The sequence below is a fragment of the Falco rusticolus genome, chromosome 7, assembly GCF_015220075.1.
Source record: "Falco rusticolus isolate bFalRus1 chromosome 7, bFalRus1.pri, whole genome shotgun sequence".
NCBI lineage: Eukaryota > Metazoa > Chordata > Aves > Falconiformes > Falconidae > Falco > Falco rusticolus.
Genome location: NC_051193.1, coordinates 27,186,731 through 27,214,130, shown reverse-complemented (window position 1 = coordinate 27,214,130; position 27,400 = coordinate 27,186,731). Strand labels below are relative to the sequence as shown.

The 27,400-nt window shown below is 41.1% G+C and overlaps 1 protein-coding gene across 2 annotated transcripts in view; it reads left to right on the top strand.

The window, feature by feature from the left end:
* Nucleotides 1-26,012, top strand: part of SOS2 (SOS Ras/Rho guanine nucleotide exchange factor 2) — a 56,417-nt gene extending 30,405 nt beyond the window's left edge. Inside the window, exons 9-23 of one of the 2 annotated variants that reach the window (XM_037394402.1) lie at nucleotides 4,723-4,850; nucleotides 5,203-5,858; nucleotides 8,766-8,847; nucleotides 9,539-9,661; nucleotides 13,113-13,216; nucleotides 14,429-14,648; nucleotides 15,623-15,742; nucleotides 16,497-16,659; nucleotides 17,264-17,381; nucleotides 18,003-18,175; nucleotides 19,740-19,856; nucleotides 21,333-21,594; nucleotides 22,579-22,620; nucleotides 23,759-23,868; nucleotides 24,245-26,012. In XM_037394402.1, coding sequence (XP_037250299.1) covers nucleotides 4,723-4,850; nucleotides 5,203-5,858; nucleotides 8,766-8,847; nucleotides 9,539-9,661; nucleotides 13,113-13,216; nucleotides 14,429-14,648; nucleotides 15,623-15,742; nucleotides 16,497-16,659; nucleotides 17,264-17,381; nucleotides 18,003-18,175; nucleotides 19,740-19,856; nucleotides 21,333-21,594; nucleotides 22,579-22,620; nucleotides 23,759-23,868; nucleotides 24,245-24,754 — 2,928 coding nt within the window. In that variant the 3' untranslated portion in view covers nucleotides 24,755-26,012. The remainder of the gene's footprint in view (nucleotides 1-4,722; nucleotides 4,851-5,202; nucleotides 5,859-8,765; nucleotides 8,848-9,538; nucleotides 9,662-13,112; nucleotides 13,217-14,428; nucleotides 14,649-15,622; nucleotides 15,743-16,496; nucleotides 16,660-17,263; nucleotides 17,382-18,002; nucleotides 18,176-19,739; nucleotides 19,857-21,332; nucleotides 21,595-22,578; nucleotides 22,621-23,758; nucleotides 23,869-24,244) is intronic. The other variant, XM_037394403.1, reaches the window with a different exon arrangement.
* Nucleotides 26,013-27,400: the final 1,388 nt, after the last annotated feature.

Below are 27,400 nucleotides of genomic sequence, written 5' to 3'. Positions count from 1 at the left end.
TCTCTACAGCTACCTGAAAGGAGGTTGCAGTGACGTGGGGGTCAGTCTCTTCTCCCAGGTAACAAGGGATAGGAGGAGAGGAAGCAGCCTCCAGTTGTGCCAGGGCAGGTTTAGATTGGGTATTAGGACAAATGTCTTCACTGAAGGGGCTGTCAAGCACTGGCACGGGCTGCCCAGGGACTTGATTGAGTCACCATCCCTGGAGGTGTTTAGATGTGGTGCTTAGGGACAGGGTTTAGTGGTGGGCTTGGCAGTGCTGGGTTAACGGTTGGACTCGATGATCTGAAAGGTCTTTTCTATCCTAAACAATTCTATGATTCTAACGGTCAGTGAACTTTTCTCTGGATTACTGCACTGTCTCTGTTGAGAACAGAAACTTTACATTGTCACAGCTTTAATATTTGCCTCCATAAAGCTTTTGTGGCTATAAGGACATCTTCCAAAAGAAAGTAAGCTGATCAGAGAACTAAAGGGTGACAGCAGAAGCATGGTAGCACGGCATGGTTCTGCCAGCCTCGCTGTGGAGTGAGCACTGACGGCTTCCTAGATAAGTTGCCCTCTCAAAATAGTCTTAACTTCCCGTTCGTAAGGGTCATTGCATACAACAGTCCTCTGGAACTTCTTAAAATGTTCTTCTTTCACGTTTAAAAAACATAATTGAATTAGTGACCTGTATTATGCTGAAGGTCAGGCTAATTAATGACCCATTGTGTCTTAAAGCTGGGAAATGGAGTGCATCAGTATGAAATTAAAGAATGAAGTCATGTGCTGCAGCTTTGGGAGAATCTCAGCATTTAACCAGCTTTACAAGCTGCATAGTGTTTGTCGGCTTTTTAGGGCAACGTTAACATATATGCCTTATTGAGCAGTTTTGTGTGTTTCCAGAACTTAAGATTAAATGCTTTGCATGCAAACTTGGTAGTTTTTTCTTCAGAGACAGGAAGGGGTGGTTACTATTTATGTTTTAAACCATGGCACAGAGAAGACAATTTGGTTTTGATACCCTGTCTGAAATCTGTAATGCTGGAGGAGTTCTCTGTCTCTTAGGGGCTCAGAGGCTGCTCATAACTCCTGTTATATTGACAGGATCGGTTATACATGCACATTCTTCAGTTTCCTCCTGTCTTTGAAGAACAAAACCTGGCAGCTACTGGAAAAACATTTTGTTGTTTCTTTTATTTGTTTTAAACTTGAATGATACAGCAGGATGCTGCATGAAAGATAATAGTAGGTGATGCCTTTTTTTAACTAGGGAATTTCAGCAGTGAAAATGATTAAATTTGACCTTTATCCACAATATACAGGATTTCTGAATAAAAATTCAGCTGCAGAGGCTGACACTTGGCTGTCTCGAATCTTCCTAACATAGTGAGCATAGAGCAGAGCAGAAATCTTAAATACCACTCTGTAGTGAATAATGCTAAACACAGAGTCTTTTGTTGTGATCAATTTAGTTGCAGGTTTAAAATCTGAATTTTATGTTGTAGTTTGAAAACATCCTCAATTTACAGCAGTTATTTTTAAAAAGCAGAGTGGTTTCAGGAATAGGGAAAGTGTTTATTCAACAATACTGATATATTATAAACTGTTGGTGCTGCTTCTTTGTTACTACTGTATTTGTCTTTAGGAACCTTGGTTGAAAAAGACCTAGCAAAAATGGCAGCTGAAAAGCAACAGAATACTCATATTTTCGTGGCTTCAGTAGAGAGAGAAGCAAAGATTGAGACTGTTACTTCTAAAGCCAGTTACCAAACCCCCCGCTACTGAATTGGGAGGTAAATAAAATGACAAATGATTTACAGAAGCGCAGGCCTTAGTGTTCGTTCTTTTGCAAAACAGCAAAACTAAAATAAATGAAATTAAAGTCTGAAAAGCCTGAAAATTCTTTCAAGCTGTAAAACTTTTCTCCTTGGTGCAAAAACCTGTCTTGATGCAGATCCTGCATCAGAGGCTGCACAGAGACTCCTCTTTGCCTGAGCAAGAGGCGTAACAGTTCAGTGTCATTTGGAGACCCCCTTGTTGAATTTGTTTGGGTTGGTGGCTTTTTGGTAGCAGCCGTATAGAGGTCACTAGGAAGCAGCCTTTTTACACCTTGGGTCAGAGGGCAGGCCCTGGTGTCACTTCAGTGGCGATTCCTTGATCAAGTATTGGCAGCAAACGAACCTGCCATAGGTTGTTCTGAAATGGATGATGATGGCAAAGGTTGAAGGAAGTCACACTGAAGAAATGAAAGTATCTTGAAGGAAAAAATAGTGGTAGTGATGAAAAGCTGTTACATCTTGCAAACAGGTAGCCCAGATATATTCAGATGGCGACATCTTTAATTGCTGATCAGAGTATTTGGGTTTAAAACACTATGCCTGAGGTTTCCCAGCATGAACGCCTTAATGCTGGCAACGTAGAGGAGAGCTTAGTGTTTCATCAGCCTTTCAAGCTCCAGGTATGCTTTCATAAATGGGTCTGTAGATACCAGAGTTCCAGAAAACATTAGTCGTGGAATGCAGTGGAAAGAACTGAAGGGGTCATGCAATCCATCCAAAGCCTGAGCAAGTTGTCAGTTAGGTGTACCATTAAAATCCAGGAGGTAAGCAGAGGTCTGCTCGGAGACTCGAGCAGTTATCTGTTCGAGTCCAAGAAGGCTTTCCCATGTCAAACAGGGAGTATATCCTTCCTTCTCATGTGACTTGCAGGCACAAGATTATCCCTAATTCTTGCATGTGACTCACTGTGATGTTATCGAGCAACCTAAACCATATGAAATTCTGCCTTTTGATCTTTTCTGCTGTTACCTGATCACTGACTGACATAGAAGCCCTGGTCGGTATTCTGCAGGATCACATGGTATAATTTAGGTGAACAATGTTCTTCATTACAGTTTTATGACAATTTTCAGTAAAATAGAATAGTTAATATTCTTAATCCATCGTTGCTGGTATTTTAAATACAACTGGAGTAAGCAGAACCTCCTTTCCCCTTTTCTAAAGATTTACATCTTTTCTCTGTCTAGCAAGCTTGTCATGTGCTTGCATCCGATATTTAATCAGAAGGATGCTTGTTGAGAACTGGCATTTGGAAAAGGAGATGTTAGTCCAGTGATTACAGAGAATGAGATATGCTTCAGGTGATCTGCCTGATCTTCAGGAGTCTAAATACATTCTGGTATAGAAATGGATTAGATTACTTCCAGATGTGAGGTGGTTGGTTTTTTTTCTTTTTTTAATACAAAAAAGGCAAAACGTGCCATTTGATGTGTGTTACCTGCCAAACACAGCCCCCTTTGGAAAGGGGATGCAAGAAATTCTGCTCAGGACATGTGAGCAGAAAGACTATTTAATCAGACTTGGTAGCTTTTCCCACCCTTAGGATTTTGCACTTGTCATCTTTTCACACCATTTTTATCTTTGCATTTCTGTGGCTGATAGTAAAGCAAAGAAGGGTTTCCACAGAGGTAGACATCTTTTTTTTCCCTTCCCTGTACTGTTCCTCAGCTCATAAACTTCCCCAGAAATTTTTGGCCATGAAACTTTCATTTCTTTAACATTAAAGATGGAGGTTGTTTGGGCATGTGAAAAATAATAAAAAAAAAAATTAGTAATGTAAGTTACACGAAGAGAGTGGACCAATCTGGTCAAATCCTGTTCTCTCAATTACTTTTAGAGGAAGCTACATATCCTTGCTGAGGGAATATAGTGGGGAAAGGAAAAGAAGGCTTCTGCCATGCTGAGTGATTGTAAGTAAGATTTCTCTTAAAGTATGTAGGTAAAACAGAGTTCATCCAAAGCTGCATGGCATATTGTCTTGATTTTGCCCAGCAATCTGTTTACTTGAGCTTTCTTTAAAAAAATCCACATGATCTTGAACGGTGAAAGGGGTTAACAAGAAAAATCTTTTATTTGTGTCTGGGGTATTTTAGGAGTGTTAACCTTAAAGAATGCAGAAGAGGAACTCTGTGGATAGGCTTTGCACAAAGCATATTGCTACTATGGGTATAGAGACCATATGAAAGCCTGTTGAGTTTCCTAATTGAAGATGTTTCTGCCTAGTGGTGTAGATGGATCTAGTTTTTATTAAAGGAAAATACACTGATTCTCACTGTCTTTACATTTTGCTGTTACTAGCAACTCTTGAATTTCAGACTTTTTTTTTTCTTACTATGTTCACGTTGTGCAAAATTGACATTTCTTCATGAAGTAGATGAGTTTACTGAATGCAAGCTGAGGCAGAGTTTGGTAAGAAGCAAAGAGAGATTCTTGCTCTTTCTGTCTTGAATTTGTTCTGAAATGTTGAGATTGACTCATTGAAGAAACACTACATGTAGTTATATAAAATTGCATTTAAGTCTTGACTATTTCAAACCTCCAAACTATTTAATAAAATTAGTTGTGAAAACAGGACATTGTGGAAAAGATACCAGGAAAAAGTACCTGACAGTTAGCACTGGCTCTCAGTAAAAGGGTAAAGGGTTATCTTTCTAAACGCCCTCCTGCTCTCTCCTGTTGAGTACCTATGGAGTTTTCCTGAATAGCTGACTTTTTTTTCTTTTTTTAATTAGATACATGCACAGCTGGTCTTGAGCGTGCTTCTAGTAGTAACTCTTGCGTTGACTTGAAGTCCCTGACTTCGCTGAGTACTGTAGCTAACACTGTTTACGCATGTTTGTCAGTTTTCCTGCCCTTCTATAAATCAGACAAATTTGAAAGAAAAATGTTTCTTATGTCACAGCAATTGCAGGAATGCAGTGAAGACGAAGAGGATCGGGAGTGCTTAAAACAAGCCATTACTGCTCTTCTGAATCTGCAGTGCAGCATGGAGCGCATTTACAGCAAACACTCCCCGAGACGTCGGCCTGGGTAATAATCCACAAAAGTACCCTGGTTTCCTAGAGCAGGAGATAAAGGATGTGGAAGGAATTGTCATTTTTTTCTTGTTAGATACTCTAGTTCCTTTTCAAGACATGTCTTTATGCCAGTTTTCTTTGTAAACGGAGTAGCAGCCCAAAACCTTCATGGTCCACTTCTGTGAATAATGTCAGTATCTTGCTCCTTCCCTATCCAAAGCAGCATGTGTAGGGCAAGGGCAAAGGAATAATAATATAAATTATTCATTTAGGGTTTGGGTTTGTTCTTGGGTTTGGTTTTTTTTTCTCTTGGAATGGCAAATGTGGAATGTGCCCAATGTGACTTTTTCTTCTCTTCATTCCAGGGAGCCAGTCTGTCGCTTCTATCACCGACAAATAAGAAGCAAGCACTTGGCCATCAAGAAAATGAATGAAATCCAGAAAAATATTGATGGCTGGGAAGGCAAAGATATTGGGCAGTGCTGTAATGAGTTCATAATGGAGGGTGGCTTGACAAAAATAGGAGCCAAACATGAACGCCACATCTTTCTCTTTGATGGTTTAATGATCAGCTGTAAAACTAATCATGGTCAATCGCGGCTTCCCGGTTACAGCAATGCGGAGTATAGGCTGAAGGAAAAAATTATCATGAGGAAAATACAGATTATTGATAAAGATGACACAGCTGAATATAAACATGCTTTTGAGCTGGTATCTAAAGATGAAAACAGTATACTGTTTGCTGCCAAGTCTGCTGAAGAGAAGAGTAACTGGATGGCAGCGCTGATTTCCCTCCAGTATCGCAGTACTTTGGATAGGATGCTTGATTCAGTGCTACTGCAAGAAGAAAACGAACAGCCGCTGAGGTTGCCCAGCCCAAGTGTGTATCGTTTTGTAGTGGAAGACTCTGAAGATAACATTGTTTTTGAGGACAACTTGCAAAGCAGGAATGGCATTCCTATCATCAAAGGAGGAACAGTTGTGAAACTAATTGAAAGGTTAACGTACCATATGTATGCAGGTATCCTGTACATTCAATATATATATGGTTTTTTAAGGTCATGCTTGTATGGTTGATGATATTAATCCTTTTATCTTTTGTTTGTTGGGGGGTTTTTCTGTGTGTAGTTAAATATAAAGGAATATTTGCAGGGGAAAAAAAATCCCACTATCTGTTTACTAAATCAACTGGTTTTGCTAGCAAAGCCATAAGAAAATTTTGGGTATGCAAGCCCTTCACCTCTCCCTCCCTGCTTCCTCCCCAGCTCCACCACCCCCTCAGAAAAAAAAAATAAAATTAAAAATCAATGGTCTAATAGGAGCCACCAGTGTGTTTCCTGAGACCGTCATGGCTAGAGCAGTGGTGCTGTTACAGGCTGTGTGACTGTGGAGGAAGAAAAAGGTTGGAGGTTATATTTACTGTAATTCAACCTGCTGCTTTTTGAAGTCCCTTGGCGTAAAAGGATGCAAAGCACAATTGTTGGTTTTTTTCAGACTTTCCTGTGAAATACTTTCTTAAAGCCACAGAAATGAAACCTTGAAGTAGTTATGTGAAGTGCTAATGTTGGTGCAAATGTTAGATCTTAGATTTGGGGTGAAAGGCATGCACTGAAAGGGGATGGAGCGCAGCTGACCCAAGGGTGCTGGTGAAAGTGGTGTGCAATTTTTAGAAAACTTCTCAAATACTAATGGTTTCTTTTGTGCTTTTTACAAAACTGCCTCCTATTGAAGTTAGTCTTTTTTTGTAAAACTAAGGCTAGATGGGGTGGAGGTGTATATGTTAAAAAAAAAATAATTTAAAAAATAGCATTTCCTGGATTGAAGCTCAGTATTGATGCACCTGGTCAGTATGGAAGTAATCCACAGTTGTGTTGTCCGTGAGTCCCAAGTCATCAATTTCTAAAACGTGGTGGATTTTGGTGGCTTGTAAACTTTGTTCTTTTCCTGAATGAACTGGTGTATTTGAGTATTCGTTTACTAGTGTAACTTCAGTTTTTGTAGTGTGAGTACTTGCCACTTCGGCCTCGGGAATCTTCAATGAAAGCACTGCCTCTTGGGTTTCTCTGTGCTTTTTCCAAACAGCGTTTGGAGCCAAGACTAACAAAATCCTCTCCCTCAGCCTCCACAAGGGCATTTTGATGACTAACAGCATGTGGAAGGGACTCTCAGCAGATCGCGGTGGTGCTTTTTGTTTGTATTTAGGTCAATATATGATTTTTTTAAAACTCTCAGTTGATTGTTTGCGTTGGTGTCAGACTTGTTTGAAGCAGGCTTCACTCCGGCACATGGGCTCCGCATCCGTGGAGTGACCTCTTGTCACGTCGAAGAATTCCCCAGTAGATACGAGGATATTGTGGGAAGTAGCTAATGCAGAGTTAATAAACTCTTGGATTTAAATTGTGAGCCACTAATAGTAGCACATGGCTTGGATTTTCTATTTTATTGAGAATGCCATTTACAAAAATAAATGGATTTCAAGAATAATTTAAAGGATCCTGCACAGCTTAGAGGGCAGAGTAGCAGCCCCCATTTTAAGAGAACTGCATATCTTGCCCGCAGATCAGAGATGCTACCTGCCTGTTCAGCGGTAAGAGGAAGATTTACTTTCAAAATGTCTTAAATAGTATTGAAGAGTGAACGTAGCTGTGACATGGAAGCAGAACAGGCCAGTGCACACTCAGCAGCATTATCACAGAATGAGAGCGTTGTTACTTTAAGCTTGCAAGGACGTTCCTGTATATGGATCCCTCAAAAATGTTGAGCAGTGCTCTGCAGGGAATTTAAGCCTTCTTAAAAGCAGTGTGTGTCTTAATCTTTTGCGGGCTTATTGAAAGAAATGCATTGCCCACATGTTGAAGGCTGCTGGTGTAAGCTTACCTGCGCCTAATGCGGATAGATTCAAGACTATTTACAGAACAGGAAGAAAAAAGAAACTCCCAACACCACAAACCCCACACTTCTGGGCAGGCATATGCATAGGCACTTCTCTCGGCCTGGTTTTCCTGTATTTCAGCATAGTTCAGCATTCGTTTGCTGCCCGGCAGCACTGGAAGCAGCTGCACGCCACACAGCAGCAGCATCTTTGCTGCTGTTCCTCTTGTGAGGGAGCCTGCTGCAGGGATGTCAGGACTAGGACCAGATGATGACCCTTGGTGACTCCCAGTAAAGCCATTCATCAGCTTGCTTATCCACCATCTAAGAAACTCTCTACAAGAGAGTGGAATGACAAGAGATTAAGGGAAAAGAAAAAAATCTTCTTTAATACTTCTAATATAGCAGAGTGGGCACAGTAAAACACGCGGTGGCTTGCGGATAGGGAGCGTCTCATGGTAACACACCTACCGTAGCGGTGAGAAACTGCGGGAGGGAGGTGTGGTGGCTTGTGGACAGGCAACATCTGGAGCTGCTGTAGGTATTCGCTTTGTAAGGACTCTGCTGCTGATTGGGTTTTCCCTGCTGGCTGCTCGGCAGAGGGTAGTTGTGTGCTGGAGCCAGTGTGCAGTTCCCCCCTTGCTGGAGATTTTTTTTAACAACAGGTGAGACACAAGTTTGGTTGCAGTGGTGTAGGTATTTTTGATGTCTGGAGAGTAGGCAGCCTGGTTCTACCACGTTTTCTTTGTCTTTATGAAAACCATGGAATAGCTGTATGTTCAGGGGAGTGTAAGTCAGTTTGCGTGCCAAGACTGAGGCAGAGCCCTTGAGAGAACATCGTATGTACAGTTGAATACTTTTACAGGGGAAATGCATGAAAGAACTAAACGAAAATTTCACAAGGAGTATCATTTTTAATATTTTGCAAATTACAGTGCTTGACTTACAACCTTCATGTATTTTCTGCACTTAAACTTTTTCTGTGAAGTGTATGTGTATTTTATTTCTGATATTTTGCAATTGGGTCATTTTCTTACTCTATACTCTATCCTTGCAGATCCTAATTTTGTACGTACTTTCCTTACCACGTACCGCTCCTTTTGCAAGCCCCAGGAACTGCTGAGTTTACTGATTGAAAGGTAAGCAGTAGTCATCCTTTCTGAAGATACCGAGAGGCTTTTTGTATTTACTTACTCCTTTTTTGCTCGGGTTCTCAGTGCCACGTGGCACGTGTTTTAGTGAAGTTCGTAAAACAGTAACTTTTAAAACGGGACACAATGCAAGCTTTCTTTTCCCACTTTGTTAAATTAGTTACCTGAATTAAGTATTAGCTAGAGCATCTGGAGTGCCTTCAGCTGTGGGGTAGTAATGTTCTGAACTGCTAACCTTGATCAGGAGAGCCTATTTGAGTATGCCTGTGCCTCGATGCAAACAAGAACGGAAATGTTCTAAGCAGTTTGAGAGGCATGGACTCAACATAAACAACATTTTAATACAGTGTGATAAAGCTGCTCTTAAGCTTCCTTTTAATCTTCGCTTAATCAAGCTACCAGGTAGTTAAAAACCTTATATCCTAGTCTAGACGTCTTGTGATGACCAGAGAACTAGCGAATTATCAGGGTGAGAGCTGGGTGTGTTAGCAGTACCTAGCTAGAGGAGGAGGGAATTCCAGGCAAACTGGATATTAGATGAGTGCTTGAGTTTCACCATGCGTTTGTTTTTTGGTTTGGTTTTTTTTTTTTTTTTTAATGCAACTGCTCTTCAGGTCTTCCATAAAAGGTTTGTGTTTTATCTTAATTGCCATCAGTTTTTTGGTGCTTTTATTCATAGGTTTGAAATCCCAGAGCCTGAGCCTACTGAAGCAGACAGGCTGGCGATTGAGAAGGGGGAACAGCCCATCAGCGCAGACCTGAAGCGGTTTCGCAAAGAATATGTCCAGCCAGTACAGCTCAGGTTTATTTGCTTTTAAATTTGTTCTGTTAAAGCCAGATTTTCGTTCACTGATTATATGGTGATCCTGGAGACAGTAATCTCTTCTGGAGACTGCTGTGCTGTCAAGTAGGGACTTATCACTGTCTGCAACCAGACTAATATCCCAAATCATGTTCTGATTAGTCATACTGACTTCTGTTGTTGTTGCAACTGTACTTTGGTGTTCTGCCGCTCACAGCTGTGATCACCAGCCACAAGAACGTTGTATGGCTGCTATGTAAAGCGGGTGTGGGTGAGAGATGTATAAATGAAAGTGTTTCTGACTGCATTTTGAATGGATTCCTTGTTAACAGGCCCTATGAAGATAGTTTCTCTGTTTCCATTTCTTTCAGTCCTGCTGGTATTAGACTCCGTTTCCCAGCCCCGGTGGTGTATTTGCCCACAGACAGGGAGACTCTTGTCTGTACTGCACGTTGCAACAGGCTGCAGTGAATCTTCAAGGTCTTGCTGACCAAGCTAACTTGGGGAACAATTAAGTGTTTCTAGCATGAATGAGGCTAGTTGTTTCCCTGATAGGGGATCAGGTCAGGAGGAGACACAAATCACAACCACTGTTTGCTAGAACAACTTTTATTCATTAAACTGTTTCTGTTAGCAGCATCAAGGTGTTACTATTAATGGCAGATAACTATACACACAGTACCCTCAGCTACGCTGTTACTGCATGCAGCCATTCCTAGCTAGCTGTCTGGAGCCACAGCAGCTTACTCAAAGTGAAGGATCATACTGACATGCCAGTACCTTCAAGGCAGGTGTTCAGAAGGTCACTTAGGGGTCCCATTTTTGTCAGATACCTGTGTGTATATATACGATGAGTACGTATGTAACACTGTAGTTTTCATTGATACATAGCAGCCACCACCTTCATGGATGGAGTCCAGGTTACACATCCTCAGTGTAACTTTGATGCTTGTGTGTGCTCGTGGCCGTGTACAGATTTATGAGGCCCTTGGTGGTGTTAGTTGTGGGTTCAGCAGGACTTCCAGCCTCCGCAGTTCTTGGGAGAGGGAGAGCTTCGCACACTGCCTCGCAACACGTACTTTTCCTGGTTTCAGCTTGCTTATTTATCCATCCACATAGATGCCCATAGAGCCCCTTCACAGAAACTCACACAGAACGGGCTTCTGTGACATAACTGGCTCAAGAGTTTAAAATCATTGTATTGCTTTTGTTGCTATTTTTTATAGCTGCCCCTGCTGATCGGGGTTGAAGTTGCTTGGGGACCTCCTCACAGTGCCCCTTTGCATGGTACACATACATTTTCCTGCAGCACTGCTGACTGCCGTAGCTGAGCAGGACAAGTGGTTACCGGTGAACTGGAACCTGTAGAAAAGCGTGAGGCAGAAATTAGCCATGTTTCTTGCTATTCATTTCCAAAACCAATTGAGCACTTTTGCCTTCGTATGTTATCTTTGAGCTGTTTGAAACCCGTGCCCCGTTCCAAGGATTCCAGGATCTTTGGTTACAGTTTCTGGTTTCTTTCCTTGTTTGAGAGGTGTGGATACTTCTTATCCTGACAGCTACTCTTTGCTGTCTAATTCATGCTACGGGTGGTGATCTCAGTCCCCTTACTGGTGCCCTCTTCATGAGATGTGGTTTAAAGCTGCTATTTAACACACACCCTTCTGTGGCTTACTGTTAATCTTTGAATTTAGGAGATATGATATGTTTCTGGGAGCTTGAAACTCTGTCCTATAATTGAAAATAATTGTCTGAATTTGAGCCGTTAGGTTGATAAGCCCAGCACTTTGTGTAATTCGAGCATTGTTAATAGCATTAACCTCTGCTTCTGAGAGCTAGGAGGTATGGGAGGAAGGTGGAGAACACGAAGATGCTCATCCCTCCCTCCCTCCCTCCCTTCCTGCCTCCTCTCCCAGAACTTACTCCCCATCTAGTAGAAGATGCTGTAGACGTGCTGTGCAGTGCACAGGCATGGAAACGGTGATGTCTTTGATTAGATGAAATGTGAGGTCATGAGAAAGAGGAGGTGCTAAGCTGGAAATGCGGTCAGCAGAACCAGGCAATCTTTCTTGCTTTTTCAGTGTTCCTACCATGGTATCTCAAAGGCAAAGACTGATTAGATAAAATCCTGTATTACTGTTGCTGGGAACTTCAAAACTTTGCTCCTTGGATGGTTAGAAGCTGTCATTGATTCCAAGCCTGAATGTTCTGTTTGCGTAGCCAGTCTTTCATGGGATAGGCCTTATTCTTTAACTTATAGGGAAGAGGAGAACTGGTGCCTCCTCCGTACTCATGCTCTTCGTTCGACTAAGCTAAACCAGCCAACTTCTCTAGCGCTCTGACTCATAACAGACTGGCACGTTACAATCAGTTGTCTGCCCCATCCGTCTCGGGTGTTCTTGCCCCCCAGTCTACAGGGCTCTGAGCCACTGAGACCAGTAGCCTGATACGCAATTAGCGCTGGTTTACCTCGGTGTCCTGAGCTGCAAAGAGTGGAGGAGTTCAGCAGCACTTGGCACGCAGCTGAGCCACTTCTGCCAAGGCGATGGGGCAGGAGTAACCACATCTCACTGTAAGCATCTCCTCCTCTGAGTCTGTTAAATTCCCTGTGCCAATTCCCTGTTGAATTGGCACAAGGAAGACAGTTGTACTAGTTGAGATAGGAGGTTTTTGCTCACCCATCGTGTAAGATGATATGGTACACCCCGATAAATCAAAATTTTGAGGTATGACCTCAACTTGTTTACCTGAAGAAGAGGCAAAACAGGTTTGTATTCTGAAACATCCTAAGCATAGAAGGTAGAAGAGCAGTTGTAATTCGTTTTTAGAGGCTTGTTTATTAAAAGTCTGTTTTAGAAAATGTAGAGAAAAATCAAGAGAAAGTTTAATGTTATCCGTAAAGGAAGTACTGGATGTAGAACAGCCATTTGTGTAACTAAAAAGATGTGAAAGGAGGGCAGTACACTTGGAACAACTTCTAAGCTGAAGTTTGTGTGTAGAAAAGAAACAATTGCAAATTTGTTTCTTATCAAATAGGAGAACCTAAGTAGCCTTTTTAGTAAAAAACAAACAAACAAACAAAACAAAACAAAAAAACCCACAAAAAACCAGAAAATTACATTAGAAATACCAATTTTATCTGATCTTGATACGTTTTTTCCTCTTCTGAAACCACCTCAACACTAGCATTCTTTCTATAAAAATTTAAAAACCCACCAAATATATTTATGCTAAGACTGGAAAATTAGGTTTAAATACCTGGGGATTTCTGTGGTCATTGATGCCATGCTTAGTCTTTGTTCTGCCCCTTTGTCCACGTGTATTTCAATAGTCATCAACTACATGAATCTGTAACTCCGCTTTTGTAGAATTGTGTTTCATTTGGTGTTTACATGGGATGAGTCTTGGAAGTCAAGAACAAACATCATTTTTTTTCCCTCTCCTTCCTTAGAATATTAAATGTTTTTCGTCACTGGGTAGAGCACCATTTTTACGATTTTGAAAGAGATCTGGAGTTACTGGAGAGATTGGAGACGTTTATTTCCAGTGTAAGAGGTATGGTAATTGGTGGTCCTATTTTTCTTCCACATTTTGGTACAACCTGCTGGTCTAATCCTGACAGGTTTTTGACATGGGAATATCTTTACACGCATGAGTAATTTTAATGCCTTTAATTGAGCTGTTTATGAGACTCTTTTACATGAGCAAGCTTTGGCCTGGAGCCTAAACAGCTACCAAAAATGACTTTTAAGCATTATGATATTTACCTTAAGTGTATTTACTTCTGGACAGTAATGTTTGTCCTTGCCTGACTATAATTCAGACTGTCACCTTCTTCCTCCCTGTGTTGTATTTGTAGAGAATTCCTTCCCGGTTGGATACTGAGACTGATTTTTCCATCTTGTTCTTTTCCCATTTATTGAAAGTTCTGGCTGAATATCATTATCCTTGTAGGAGAGGATACTTGACCCATTTGGTATTGCTTCCTCTGGAGCAATCCCTTATGAACTGGCAGGTTTTTTTGGCAGCCTATGTGGAGGGCAGCAGTCTTGGCATGTCGATTTTAATCATCATCCTGGCAATTCTACACTTTTCAGATTGCCAGACCATACATTGGGCAATATAATCCTGAGACAGACTCAGAGAACAGTAGTTTATCTTTTGCAGAGGTCTCCATGCTAACCATTGCTGACCAGAGAGAAGTAATTACATTCTGGTTAGTCTCTTAAAAGGTATTTGTCTTAAACTGCTGAAGGTACTTCCCGTCTTGTCCACCATTTTGTGTACTGTAAATGTTGGATTGATACTGTAAACATGTATTTCTCTAATCTTTTTGTTCTGCAATGCACTAGTGCAGCATGTTGCAAAGTCCTCACTTCAAGCTTGTTTACTTTTTTAGTTCTCCTCTTCTAGATGAAGCTAGCAGTCAAAGTGGAGATGGTTGCAGCTCAGGGGAAAATGTAAAATATAATGTATACAGGGTCACTTTTTTTCCACACCAAAACTGTCAGTAGATGTGGTTAAACGCAACTGGGAACCCAAAAATTTGTTCACATGGGTCTGTGTTTACCAACTGATACAGGTGCAAGAGCCCATAAGAAGAAAATAGGGAACTACAAACCTAATTAATTTGCATGCAGAAATGCAGAATTTTGAGTGCATGCACAATTGGGGGGGTGGTTTGGTTTCATTAAATCATCAAAAGTCTTTTAAAATGGTATTTAAAAAGTTGTGGATCTTTATTTTTAAATGGTTTGTCTTTTGCAGGAAAGTCCATGAAGAAGTGGGTGGAATCAATTGCTAAAATCATCAAGAGAAAGAAAGCTCAAGCAAATGGGATTAGTCACAACATCACCTTTGAGAGCCCGCCTCCCCCGATCGAGTGGCACATTTGGCGTGTTGGGCACAGTGAAACGCTGGACCTCATGACTCTGCATCCTATAGAAATTGCTCGACAGCTGACACTTCTCGAGTCCGACCTGTATAGGTAGGGATTGAACTAATACATGTGGGTTTTAGATGACTTGAACAAGGAAGAGTTCTAATGTGTAGAATCAGTCAAAAGTACGTCCCCTTGAACGTCAAGAGTTTATGGGAAGGTGTTTTCTTGCAGTCTGTTTGGTATCAAAATATGTAACAGGGAAAAAAAGGTGGGTTTAGTCTCCATATCAGCCTTCTGACAGCATAAGTACAGGAAGAACAGTGAAATATTAGCAGCAGATAGTGCTAACTTGTATTGTGTCCTTGTTAAAAGCAAATTCAGTATTACATTAATCAGAAATGCTTGTTGCATCATAAGAAGAGAACACTATTGTCTCTGCTCCTTTCCTTTGCAGCTGCACAGAAAAGGCCTGGGTGTTGTATGCATATAGCCGCGGCATGTGTACCACAATGTCCTCTAATCTAATTCTAAAGAGGTTTTTTTTTGGTTGGTACCATAAGTACTCTGCTGTTTCCTAGCTCTGTTGTTACCTGTGATAAATAGAGCTGCCCTTGATGAGAGAGCTAGGTTTTGCTGGGTGGAAATTCTTTAAAGTCTTACAAAACTCAAAGATGAAGCGTGCTTTCATGCTTCAGTGACAGCAGGTTTTCTGCTGAAATAGGCCACTTCTCCAGCGGGTCGCTCAAAGTACTTCAGCTTCCCATTTTAAAATTGTAACTATCTTTAAGTTGCTTTCTTATGCTTTCAGGAAATTAAACTTAGTCCTTTGTAATTTTCTTATCTGAAAACACTTATTCAAAAACGCCAATTTCAATTAAGATAAAAATGTATTTCTTTCTATATCAAATACTCGTCAAAAAGTTATTTTAAGTAACTGCTTTGCAGTAGATTAGATCAGATTGTATTTGTGAAATATCAAGTCATGATTAAGGGAAGAAATAATCTTTTAATGCAAACACAGAACATGCAATTACTGTTCGTATTGAGCATTTTTCTGCATCTTGCTTTGTCATTATCAGGGCAGTACAGCCTTCTGAACTTGTTGGTAGTGTGTGGACTAAAGAAGATAAGGAAATTAACTCCCCAAATCTATTGAAAATGATTCGTCATACTACAAATCTTACTCTTTGGTTTGAAAAGTAAGTACAGGCGTGATAGTGTAGCGGCGTTAACTCCTACTGATATTCAGAGAGAAACATTTTTCTGCTGTTTGAATTCTATTGCCTTGAATCTTGAGATAGCTGTAGAGCATTACAGAAACTTGAGGCTTTGGTTCAGGGGTGCCTCCATGCCAATCGCACATGCTTCCTCTTCCTGACACAGGAAGATTTTTTTATTTTTTTTCCCCAGTTATGTCCACTTGGGTCAGCATGGGTCCTACTCGCCTTTCTACGGTACATCAGAAGGTGTTGAAGAAGGTGTTGAAGGCAGTGCGGGACCTGGCACTGCTTTTGTACATCTCTCATGAAAGCACTGTTGAGTCTTCTCCCCCTGTCTTTGCCTCTTCCTTCTCATGGGAGGTGATTAATTAAGTACTTCTGAGGACATGGCCAGCACTGCCGAAGGGTGCAGCAGCGTGTATGTGTGGACTTCACTAGCGAGTTCAAAACGCCACCATAGATCCAGTGGCATGAGAGTCACCCTACTTACCCGTGATCTTGCTTGGGGTTTGCTTTATTGTTTCAGAGGATATGCCAAAACCTTTCTTGGCTTTCCAACTTGAACATATGTAAGAAGTGATTACATAAATCTGTGCTCAAGATTCTTGAAAGAGAGCCAAAATGTGCATACTGGGTGTACTGTACAGGTTTTGCTTGGAAAAATTTGATTTAGTAGATAGCAAAATGTCAGGTTTTATTCATCAGTGTTTCTCAAGTGATGTCTTTTGATTAGGTGCATAGTGGAAACTGAGAACTTTGAAGAGCGAGTGGCTGTGCTGAGCAGGATTATAGAAATCCTGCAGGTTTTTCAAGATTTGAATAATTTCAATGGTGTTTTGGAGATCGTCAGTGCAATGAACTCTGTGTCAGTGTACAGGCTAGATCACACGTTTGAGGTAAGTTTGGGGCATTGCTCGAGAGGAAAAAAAACCCCAGAATCCAGAAATGGATCAGCCACGCTTCTGAAGTGAAATCCATAGTATCCGTATCACACTTGCTTCCAGGGAAGAAAACAAGTGTGAAACGTTCAAAGTTATTTATGAGAAAACATACGAGGTGGGCTGGGTGTCTCAAACAGTTTGTAACGGGAAGCAGGGCTTTTTAGCAGGCGTTTTCTGATGTGTATTCAGCCCGAAAAGGGGAAACGCTGTGGCCATTCAACTGTTGTTGGTGTGTATGCCTTTGAAAGGCGGCGTGAGGCCTTTAAGTTAAATTCAAAATTGAATGTTTAGTTTTTATTACATGTAAAGACCAGGATTATTACGCTTGTAAATTGATAGATGAAATAATAGTCCCTTTACAGTAGCCTCATTATTCATGTGACTAAAGCGTTGGACTGATGGGGCTGTAGTGCAGAGCAAACCGTTTACAATAGAGGTTCTTTCAAATCTGAATTTCAGTTCCTAATTTTTGCTGAGAGCTAGGGAATTGCCTTGGTTTTGCTAACCATGCTGCTGAGAAGATTCACATCCCTATTGTTTTTTTTCTTCGACAACTTAGGCACTGCAGGAAAGAAAAAAAAGAGTTTTGGATGAAGCAGTAGAATTGAGTCAAGATCATTTTAAAAAGTATCTGGCTAAGCTCAAGTCAATCAATCCACCCTGTGTGCCTTTCTTTGGTAAGTAACACCAGTGCAGGCTGATACTCCGTTGTCGGTCTTGAGTTTGATGCAGGTGTGTTAATACTGCTTGAAGTGTTCAGGGCTGTGTTAAGCTATAAAAAAATCTGTCATAGAATGTGTGACTTCTGACTTCCTAAGTTTGTAATGGTTTTGAACTTCACAGAGTGGTTTGGGTTGGAAGGGACCTTAAAGATTATCTGGTTCCAAACCTCCCTGCCATGGATCTTCCACTAGATCAAGTAAGAGATGTAGTGTCTCTTACATGGAATTTATTTTTCTATCTTAGAATAGAGATTATTGGTATTATATGGGTATGAATATTAAGTTACTGTGTTAAACTCTGCCTCCACATTGGTGATCTGTTTATGGCAATAACCTAAAGATATTTTTTTTCTTAAAATCAGGTTCTCACATGAAGGAGATAAAACATCTTTATTTCAGTAATATGTTGTTCCTGTGTAAAATGTAGACTTGATTCATTCTTGCCAGTTAATAAACTGTTGGAGCCTTAAAGGGAACAGCCCGCCTATGCTCAGACTTCTTTATCATTCATTACAAAGAATGAAATCAGCTCTTGGAATGAAAATGAAAATTTAAAAATGCTTCTCTCTTTATCAGGAATATACCTAACAAATATTTTGAAGACAGAAGAAGGGAATCCTGACTTCCTTAAAAGACAAGGGAAAGAATTAATTAACTTCAGTAAGAGGAGAAAAGTGGCTGAAATTACAGGAGAAATTCAGCAGTATCAAAACCAGCCTTACTGTTTACGGATAGAGCCAGAAATTCGGGTAATCAAATATTAAATAACCTGTTTGGGGATAGGAAAAGAATGTACACAACCAAAAATCACCAAATAATCTTCTAGTACTGGACCTAATCCTGCATGAGCAGTGACCATCAGAGGAGGGGGGAACAGTGGCTGGTAGACAACCAAGTAGCGCTGCAAAGGACTTAAAGTGGGGATTTGCTTAGTCGGGTTCTGTGTTCTGGGTGTTGTTCATCCCCTTATAGTTCTGCAGCCTGGTATCAGAGACACTTTTAGCAACAAAACAGAGTGAGTGAGACATACTGACTAAACAGCAGACCTTCTCGCAGAGAAATCGGTTGCCTTTAAAGTGGTCTGTACATGCCTGGTGCATTTAGTCCTTCAGACCTTCTGTAATGACACCTCTGACCAGAGGCCATCGACCCCGCTAACAGTCAGAGGTGTGTAGTTCAGCACGAGTACGAACAGTCATTCGGCGTGGCAGAAGCAAAGCCAATGTGGGGATGCACCAGCGTCAGCCAGCGTTATCTTTGGAAATGAGAGGGTGCTCGAGTGGTTACTTACCTAAGGCAAAGACTAGTGAATCCCAGAAAATGTAAAGGAAGATGCTGAAACGGCAAGCCCGGTAATGGTAGGTCAGTGTTTTTATATGGAGGTAATAATGGTTGAAAAGAATAGCTGTAAGTACCCAGCCACACTGCCTGAGCGCGCGGCTGATCGTAACCTTTCCAAAAAGCAGCTGCGTGGACAGCTCTGTCTCAGCTAGAGAACAGCAGCAGGCAGGAACCAACGAAGAAGCTGGTGACATGAAGAATTACATGGGCAGTAACACTGCTGCTTAAAATGTTGTTTGCATTGTGTGTTTAATTGCTGGGGACTCGGCTGGGAAGGGTTTAGGAGATTTACAGTATTCATAGGCCAAGAAGTACCTGAAGTTCACGGGACGGCAGTGTTTGGGCTGCAGAAGGAACAAATGGAAAACGCTGTAGCTCACCGCCCTGAGACTCCAGCTGCAGCAGGACTGGCGGGCGCTGGGGGAGCTTTGTCCGTTCCCCTGCCCATGGTGCATGCATTCCCTCCAGTCCTTGTGCCGTCGTGCCATGCTCTGTCCCTGCCTCTGACCGTCCTGCTTTTGTCCTCCGTCCCTTCCTGTTCTCTGTAGTTCATCGATCACATCCAAAGCACCTCTAAGAAATGGCACTAGCGTAACCTTTGCTTCCACTACTGTATCGTCTCTCTCCCAGATCGGTGATGTTAAGGCCAGTGTTCAGGACACTGTTGCACAGCCCTTAACACAGCTGTGCTGTGCGTGATTCACTAGTCAAAAATACTAGCAAACAATTTACAGAAGACTTAATTAACCATGCCTACTTACTTGACGCAAGGTCAACTTACCATGAACTTGATTGTTTCTTGCATTGGATTGTTTTGTGTTTACTTCAGGGAATGTTTTACTCTGTTTTTCCTGGATATAAGCTTCACAATAGTGAAAAGCTGGATTTTTAATCAGTGAATTACAAGCATTTCATTAAAATTCTGTGTGTATGCTTATTTTTAAAAATATTATTGATGCTTGTTTCATTTAGAAATTCTTTGAAAATCTCAATCCTATGGGGAAGATACCAGAAAAAGAGTTTACAGATTATCTGTTCAACAAGTCATTAGAAATTGAACCTCGAAACTGCAAGCAACCACCTAGATTTGTAAGTCTTGTCCTGCAAATAGCTAAAATCCACTAGCCACTACGAAAAAGGATATGTGGTTAACTCAAGAAGCTGTATATATTTCCTTCAGAATTCTGTATCGTGAGATGATCTTCCAGCAAAACTTGATTTTAAAATACTTCTATTTCAGATGTTTGTTACTACTAAAACATACTACCTTTGACTAATTTTAGAATGAGTATTTTTTTCCCAAAGCCAAAAATACCACCATTTAAATTTGGGTTTCTTACCGTATAGTCATTTGATGGAATACATAATAACAATTCTCATTTCACAGTATCAAGAAATCTTGTAAAATATTAATATTAATCAAAATAATGTATTTTATACACAATTAATGTTTTATTTAAGTAGAAGTTAATTTATTTTGTCTAAATATTTTATATTGCTGTAAAGACTGAAGAATTTACAAGGCGCAGCCTTTTTGCTGAACAAAATACAGTTTAATTCAAAGGAGTAGCAGTTATGTTTTTTCAAAAAATAGTTACTGGAGCCCAGGGTTCTTTTTTAAGCAGAAAGATCACTCTCTAGAACACTTGGTTTTTTATATGTTGTAACTGTACTGGAGCTGGAGAAATACCTGATTTTTGGGAGAGCTGTAAGTCATTTTAGCAATCTGCTGTTGGAGCAATATTACTGTAAGATGATATTACAGATATAGCTAGAAAATGACAAAAATTACTATTGCAAAAATGCTGCTTACAGTAATTTCTCTAAAATACTTTCTACAAGTAGATATTCATGCTGTTCAGTCTCAGTCAGCTGGGTATGAATTCTTCATAGTTCATGATTTCCAAATGAGATACTCTTCTTGGAATTTCAGGAAGGTCCAGTTCTGGGTAGTGTAGTGTGGTGGAGCAGTGCGCACCACCATAGAATGGGAACATAATTCATTTTCAAAGAATCGCCTTTGATCTGTGCTGTGTTACACCTGAGTCTAATGAGGCTTGTTTCAGTCACGCTAGTGATGTGTGTGTAAGAATTTGCTCCTGACTAACGCAGAGGATGTAGACAACATGTGCCTGAGTGTGTCCTTGATCTTGGATGCATGTAGGGCCCTGGTGACCTTCGGTGGTAGAAGCACAAAGAGTGTCTTACGGTGCTGTTACAAGGCTCTTCTGCAGGCACTTGAAATACCTCACTCCCAAGGTTGTGACTTGCTCTTCCCTGTGTCCTGATTGGCATGCATCTGAAACTTGACTTTTCGTTCTTCATAGCTCTGAAAAAAAATAATTTAAAATTATTAAGCTGGGAAAAAAGATTAAGCTGCATCTGTAACTTTTCAGTAAACTCCTGCTGCGTAGATAACAACAGGCTGTACCTGAAGTCATTTGTAGAAATGCTATACTGCTTTTTCAGTTGTATTTGATCAGAACTTTTTAAAATATCTGCTAGAGACTTGGCAAATTTGCTAGCTGAAATGTTAGCAGTACTAACCAGCTGTATTTTCTCCAGCCTAGAAAAACAACATACCCCCTGAAATCTCCTGGGATAAGGCCTAATACCGGCAGACACGGCTCCACCTCTGGCACCCTGAGAAGTCACCCACTGCCACTTGAAAAGGAACCAAGTAAGATAAGTTTCAGTAGAATCACTGAGGCAGAGCATGAATCAACAGTATCAGCACCAACTTCGCCTAACACACCGTCTACGCCGCCAGTGTCTGCTTCTTCGGAGTTCAGTGTGTTTTTAGACATTGATCTCAACAGTTCTTATGGTAAATGTGCAACACGTTTTAATACTTGTCATTATTGTCCCTCAGGCTTCCAAAATGTATTGGTGTGTATGTCAGCCTTTAAAGAAAAATACAAAAAGTAAAAAAAAAAAAAGTTGCAAAATGCAGTTGTGGGCTTATGAAGTTCGTGTGTCAGTATTACATGTACTGCAGTTTTGAAATCCCTGCTGTAAATAACAGTAAGTTACTTGTCACTTGTTCCTTTACAAGTGTATTTCCAGTCTTTTTGCCCACTGAAGCTGAGGCATTCTGTTATGGAAGATGTCCCCGTGAGGTCCTACTGTGCAGGGGCTACACCTGCCCTACCACATATAGCACATCTGTCAAGAGAAAAGGTGCCGAGGACCTGGCATTCACACCAGTGTGTGTTTCAGGAGTGGTCCTGTGCACTAATCACACTCTTGTGATTCTGTTTTTATTTCATTTGAAAGGAATCCAGTCTGTGTTTTGAGATAGGAACCAAAGTGCCAGAAGTAGGGATAGTCAGGGCACTCGCTCCACAATGCAGTCTTGATTTTTTTTTTTTTTTTTTTAAAAAAAAAGGCAGTATTAGTCCAGATGCACTAATAACGCTCCCAAGCTTTGCCTGTAGCTGTGAGTAGCTCCTTAGTCTTGAAAGAAGCACATGACAGGTCTTGGCCCTCTTCTAAGGGGGCTGCAGGCTTGGCAGGTGTGTTAAGCCCAGTGGGGGACAAAAGTGACGATTTTTTATGGCAGGAGGACATTTGGGCTGCAGGGGAAGTGAATAACAACGTAATATCAGAACATAGAATCATGAAGTTTTAATTCCAGTGTAACTGAAAATCTCTAGTTCAGGAGCATTTTACACAGGAAAGTTTAATTTGTGTTAGCAGTCGATAAACTTGGAGTTTGTGGTGATCTTTGAGGTCGTTCACAAGCATATGTTCTGTGCTGTACTGCAGTTGTTCTGTCTGGAAAGTCTTCAATCAATTTTTCGTTTAACAGGTAACAATAGCATCTTTGCTCCTGTCAGTTTGCCACAGTCGAGTGAGTACCCTAACTCTATTGTTTCATTTAACTCTGCTTTTCCTGGCTTCAGGAGAGCTGAATGGGAATTAAAATCTGAAATCTGGGATGAAAATGTGGGCTGCATTCATTAGGGTCCTGAGAGGAGTTTTTGCACAGGTTTTAGATCAAATGACCAGTAAAGAATGTAAAGTCTAAAAACTGCTCGATTTAGGTTTGGTTTTGGTTTCCCCCCCTGGGAAACATGACTTTGCTTGCATTTCGAACGTCCTTGATGATTATTTTGTTTGACTAATGCTTCAAATGAAGCAGGTTGATAACTTCCTATTACCACATAGTGAAAATAACTTTTCTGTTACTGGGAAAGAAGAGGTACTGTTTGTACCACAGCTGTGAGGGATATCCTGTATTTGTCTGTGTTTTCAGCTTCTCTTTTTACTCCCTTATTACACAGGCATATACACTTTCCCTTAATAAGATTGAAATTTCAAACTGGAGAGCCCAGGTGCCTGATGTATTGATGCAGAGCCCTGAGCACTTCTAAGAGAAAAAACAAATGCATTAAGTCACAAATATGGCTTGGGGCTGGGGAGGGGGTAGTTTCTTAACTTTGAGGATTTTTTTCCCCTCTGTAAAAGGAAGGACTAGAAATGTCCTAAAATGATGTAAGAGTTAATATCATCTGTTCAGTTTGGTGTATTAATTCTCCTGCTTTACAAGTGTTGTAGACCCGTTAACAAAGCCTCTAAATTTCCAAATTTGAATGCGTACCCATATGGCACAGAGAACAAACATTCCACTCCAGAGTGGCGTGTGGGCACACTGCAAGCACTGTGGTAAACAGGGTAAATTCTGCAATATAGAGAGGATTGCAGAGAAAGTTATTTAAGTGCTCACTAGTTTATTTTTCTGTCCTTTAGCATTGCCTGCTAACTGTTGATGCATATCTTTGATACTGGAAATAGGAGACTGCTTTGTGAGGCTATATCTGATTAAAGAAATCAATGAGAATTTCATACAACTGAAGTTAATTCGTTCATGTTGCTGTTGAGCACAAAGATCTGCTTATTTGAGTTACTTCTGGTTTGGCTTGAATATTCTAGCCTATGTTCCTCAGATATTGCACAAGCAGTAAAATACCTGCTTTTTTTCTCTCCAGAGACTTTCTTCAGCTCGTGGGGTAGCTTTCCTAAATTAAGTGATGAGCCTCAACACCCTCCTCCACTTCCTCCACGAAAAAAGATGGATCAGGATGCTTCCAGTGCTAAGGTATTTCTGTCCTGTGTTGAGTAACTTTGCTAATAAATCAGGGAGCATCTAGAACCATAAAATAGCGGAATCATGTAGGTTGGAAAAGACCTTTTAAAATCATAGAGTCCAACCATCTAGGACATCGTTAGTCTTAAAGACTTTCAAATGCAGTGCTCTGGTTGCCCTTTTTAAGTTTCAGGTTCCCAGTGTCCAAACTATGCTAGCTACTTTAGGAGTATAGTGGTCGTATTTGGATCAGAGGTACGGCTATGCCAGTATCGTGTTTCTGACAGTAAAAGTAGCAGATGTCAAAAGAACTCTGCATCTGTCAGAAGATACACTTTATCTAAACATCTACGTTTCTTACGCTGTCTTTTTCTCTCTAATGTTGTAGGGAGGTTTAAAGTCGGATGATGATCCTCCAGCAATTCCACCTCGGCAGCCGCCGCCCCCAAAGATACAGCCTCGCGCTTTGGCTTACACTAACCCCTTTGACCAGCCGCTGCACAGCTCTCCTCCTCCACCCCCCCGGGACCCTCTTCCTGATACTCCACCACCGGTACCACTCCGGCCACCCGAACACTTTATCAACTACCCTCTAAACCTCCAGCCACCACCGGTGGGACGCTTACACAGAGATCCCGACTGGTTAAGGGAGGCGAGCACAGGCCCCAGCTCTCCTGGCACTCCTCCCAGCACGCCCTCTCCCAGGGTACTGCGCCGCTGCTGCGTCATCAGCGCGAGTCACAACAACCTGGTCCACCCGCCCGCACCCCCCGTCCCACCCCGGCACAATTCAAGCCCTCAGTTACCAAAACTTCCACCAAAGACTTACAAAAGGGAGCTGTCCCACCCTCCTTTGCACAGACTGTCTTTGCTAGAAAATGCAGAAACTCCTCAATGACCTTAGCCATAGTAGTCATTGACACTGGAATAGTATTTGTAAAGTTCCTTTTTTTTTTTATTTATTCAAAAAAGGCAGTGTATTTTAGTACTTTCACAAATTATGCTCTTAAAGTGCTGCTGATCAAAAAAAAAAAGTTTGAATTGGAAAAATAAGACTACACACACTCTATCTAGCCTGTGTCTGTTGGACAGCATGACCCTCAGGTGATCAGCAGCATTGCCTTGTTTCACATCCTCAGTGCCGACACTTATGCCAGTATACAAAATATATCTTTTGCACTGTAAACTACACTAAATGAATTTAAACTGACATCGTTTAATTGCACTGAGCCAAAAAAGGTGCGTCTGTGGAATTTTTTCAAATTTGAGCACTAGTGGCCTTTTTTTTTTTTCCTTAATTTAAAAAAAAAAGCGCAATGGGCGATTACACAATGTGAGGACATACAACATTAGAGGTTTTAAACCTCTGGCCACTTGCCTTCTAACTTCATGTAAGCTTGGAGGTTCATGAGTGACAGCTACTGTTCTCAAATATTTTAATGCCGTGTCTTAATTGTCATTGATTTGCTGCTGAAGACAAAGAAGACAAAACAGGTTGAAATCAAAATACCAAAATATTCAGTTGGTCTTGGATTATTTTGAGAAAGGATGAACAAGGACTACCTGTCTCAGATATTGGAAAGGATCCCTAGTACTTAGCATGCATCTTGTTCAGATGTGCCTTTTTGTTTTGGTAGGCGAAGATGTCTTAAGCTAAAGAGTTGTCTACTGTTCTCGAGAACAAAGCTATATGCCGTGTATGTACAATTGTTTATATTGTATATTTACAGATAATGCTAATAACCTGTATAAATTTAAGTGACTTGAGGCCTATAATACAGTCTGCTACTCTTGCAATCTTATATGGTCAGAAGTGTTTCCTCTGGCTTAGGAACAATCTTGCCTTCCAAACCTAGTAACTTTCTTTAGATCTCACTTAATTTCCAAAATGGATTCATGATTGGTAGCATTTAAACCAGCAAACACTTAAAGCTTTATTAAACTTTTTAAACTGATAAGTGAATGGAACTTTTATTTGCCAGTTGAACTACTTGTTTGAACTGGTGTGAGAGTGAGTTTGTTTTACTGGTAGTACTGTAGCAGCATTTATAAAGTGGCCAGAAGCCACATTTTATTTACTGGTCTGTGGCCTTTTACTGTGCTTTGTATCAGAGTTCTTAACAAGATTAATAAATCACCCCAGTCTTAATTTTTAAGAGCCTGAGCAGTGCGTGTTCCTTGTAAGGACAAGGTTGGGAATTGCATTTAGTAAATCCTTGGCAATACCAAGCGCCATTTTTCCATGCTGCTCTTCTCGGCCTCGGTTGCCCTTCGGTCTGTGGTTGAGTCCATCCAGTGCTGCGAGCAAAGCTCAAGGCAGTTGGGCCCAACCCGGGAGGGCCCTGGGAGTTCAGCGCTTCCCTCCACCTACTAACCCCTCGGGTGCCTTGGCCCCTCTAGGTGGAGAAGTGCGTTCCGTTTTTCCTGGCTTCTGGCTGGAGAAAGACCGCTGTGGTGGGACTGGCAGCAGCTCGGGCTTCCAAGTCATGCTCCGGCTTTTCAGCAGCCCGCCTATACTGCTCCCACAGTCTTGCGCACTCCCTCTGGAAAAGGAAGGCGATATGCCTGAGGAAGGGTGCTGATTTTCTTCTCCTGGGAAGATGTATTTAGCCACCTGTCTCTTGGACAGTCTTCTCCTACTGCCTGTCCCCCTTCATGCTCCTTTCCTGAGGAAGAAGAGGTACAATCTATTCCTGCAAGGGGCAGGGCACACTTTATATAAAGGACAGCTGCTTCATTTTGCAAAAATAATGTTCAAGAAGCACCCACGTTGGATATGCACAAACTGGGGAGTGCAGGCAGGAAATGAACGATGCCTCTGTGATGGTTTTGCAGAAAAAACACAACCTATAACTCTTCTGTAAGTTCGTGAAGAACTCTTCTATTAGTATCTGGTGGTGAAATTTGGCTCAGTGAAGCACTTTCCTAATGCTCTCTACATAGAAAAGGCAGACTGTCAGGTGTCACCTTGATCTGCAGAATTAAGCTGAACAAGTGAAATTCTCTGTCTGGGTCTTTGTATTAACACTTTTGAAGTCCTTACCAGCAGCTGTTGCTAAAAGATGAGTAACATGTTTTCAGACTTTTAAGTTTCATGTGTTGTTGAAGGGGAAAAAAAATCCTGTCCCAAATTATAGAATATACAGATGTCAGCTTTATACCTTTCTGTACAAGTGCTTAGACCAGAAGCATTTTCAGTATTCCACATTAAAATATATCATAGCTGTTTATTTTGGCCCTGACCCAGTAAAGCCCTTACCCAGATCATTTTAAGCTGAGCATCTGCTGATTAGTAAGGGTTTCCATACATATCAAAATACTTCCCTCCATCCAAGAGCTTTGTAAGGTTCTGGTTTGTGATGGACTCTGAGGAGGAGTTTAAACTTGTGGAAGCAGGAGCATATGTTGTAAGAGTTAACCTTGAAATGGTGCTGTGCAGGGGTGGTGCTCTCAGACCAGCTCTTTTTTAGGTGCCAGCTTACATTTATGTGGTACATTTATGCCGACATAAATAGCTGGGGGGGCTGTGTAACACTTCCTTAAC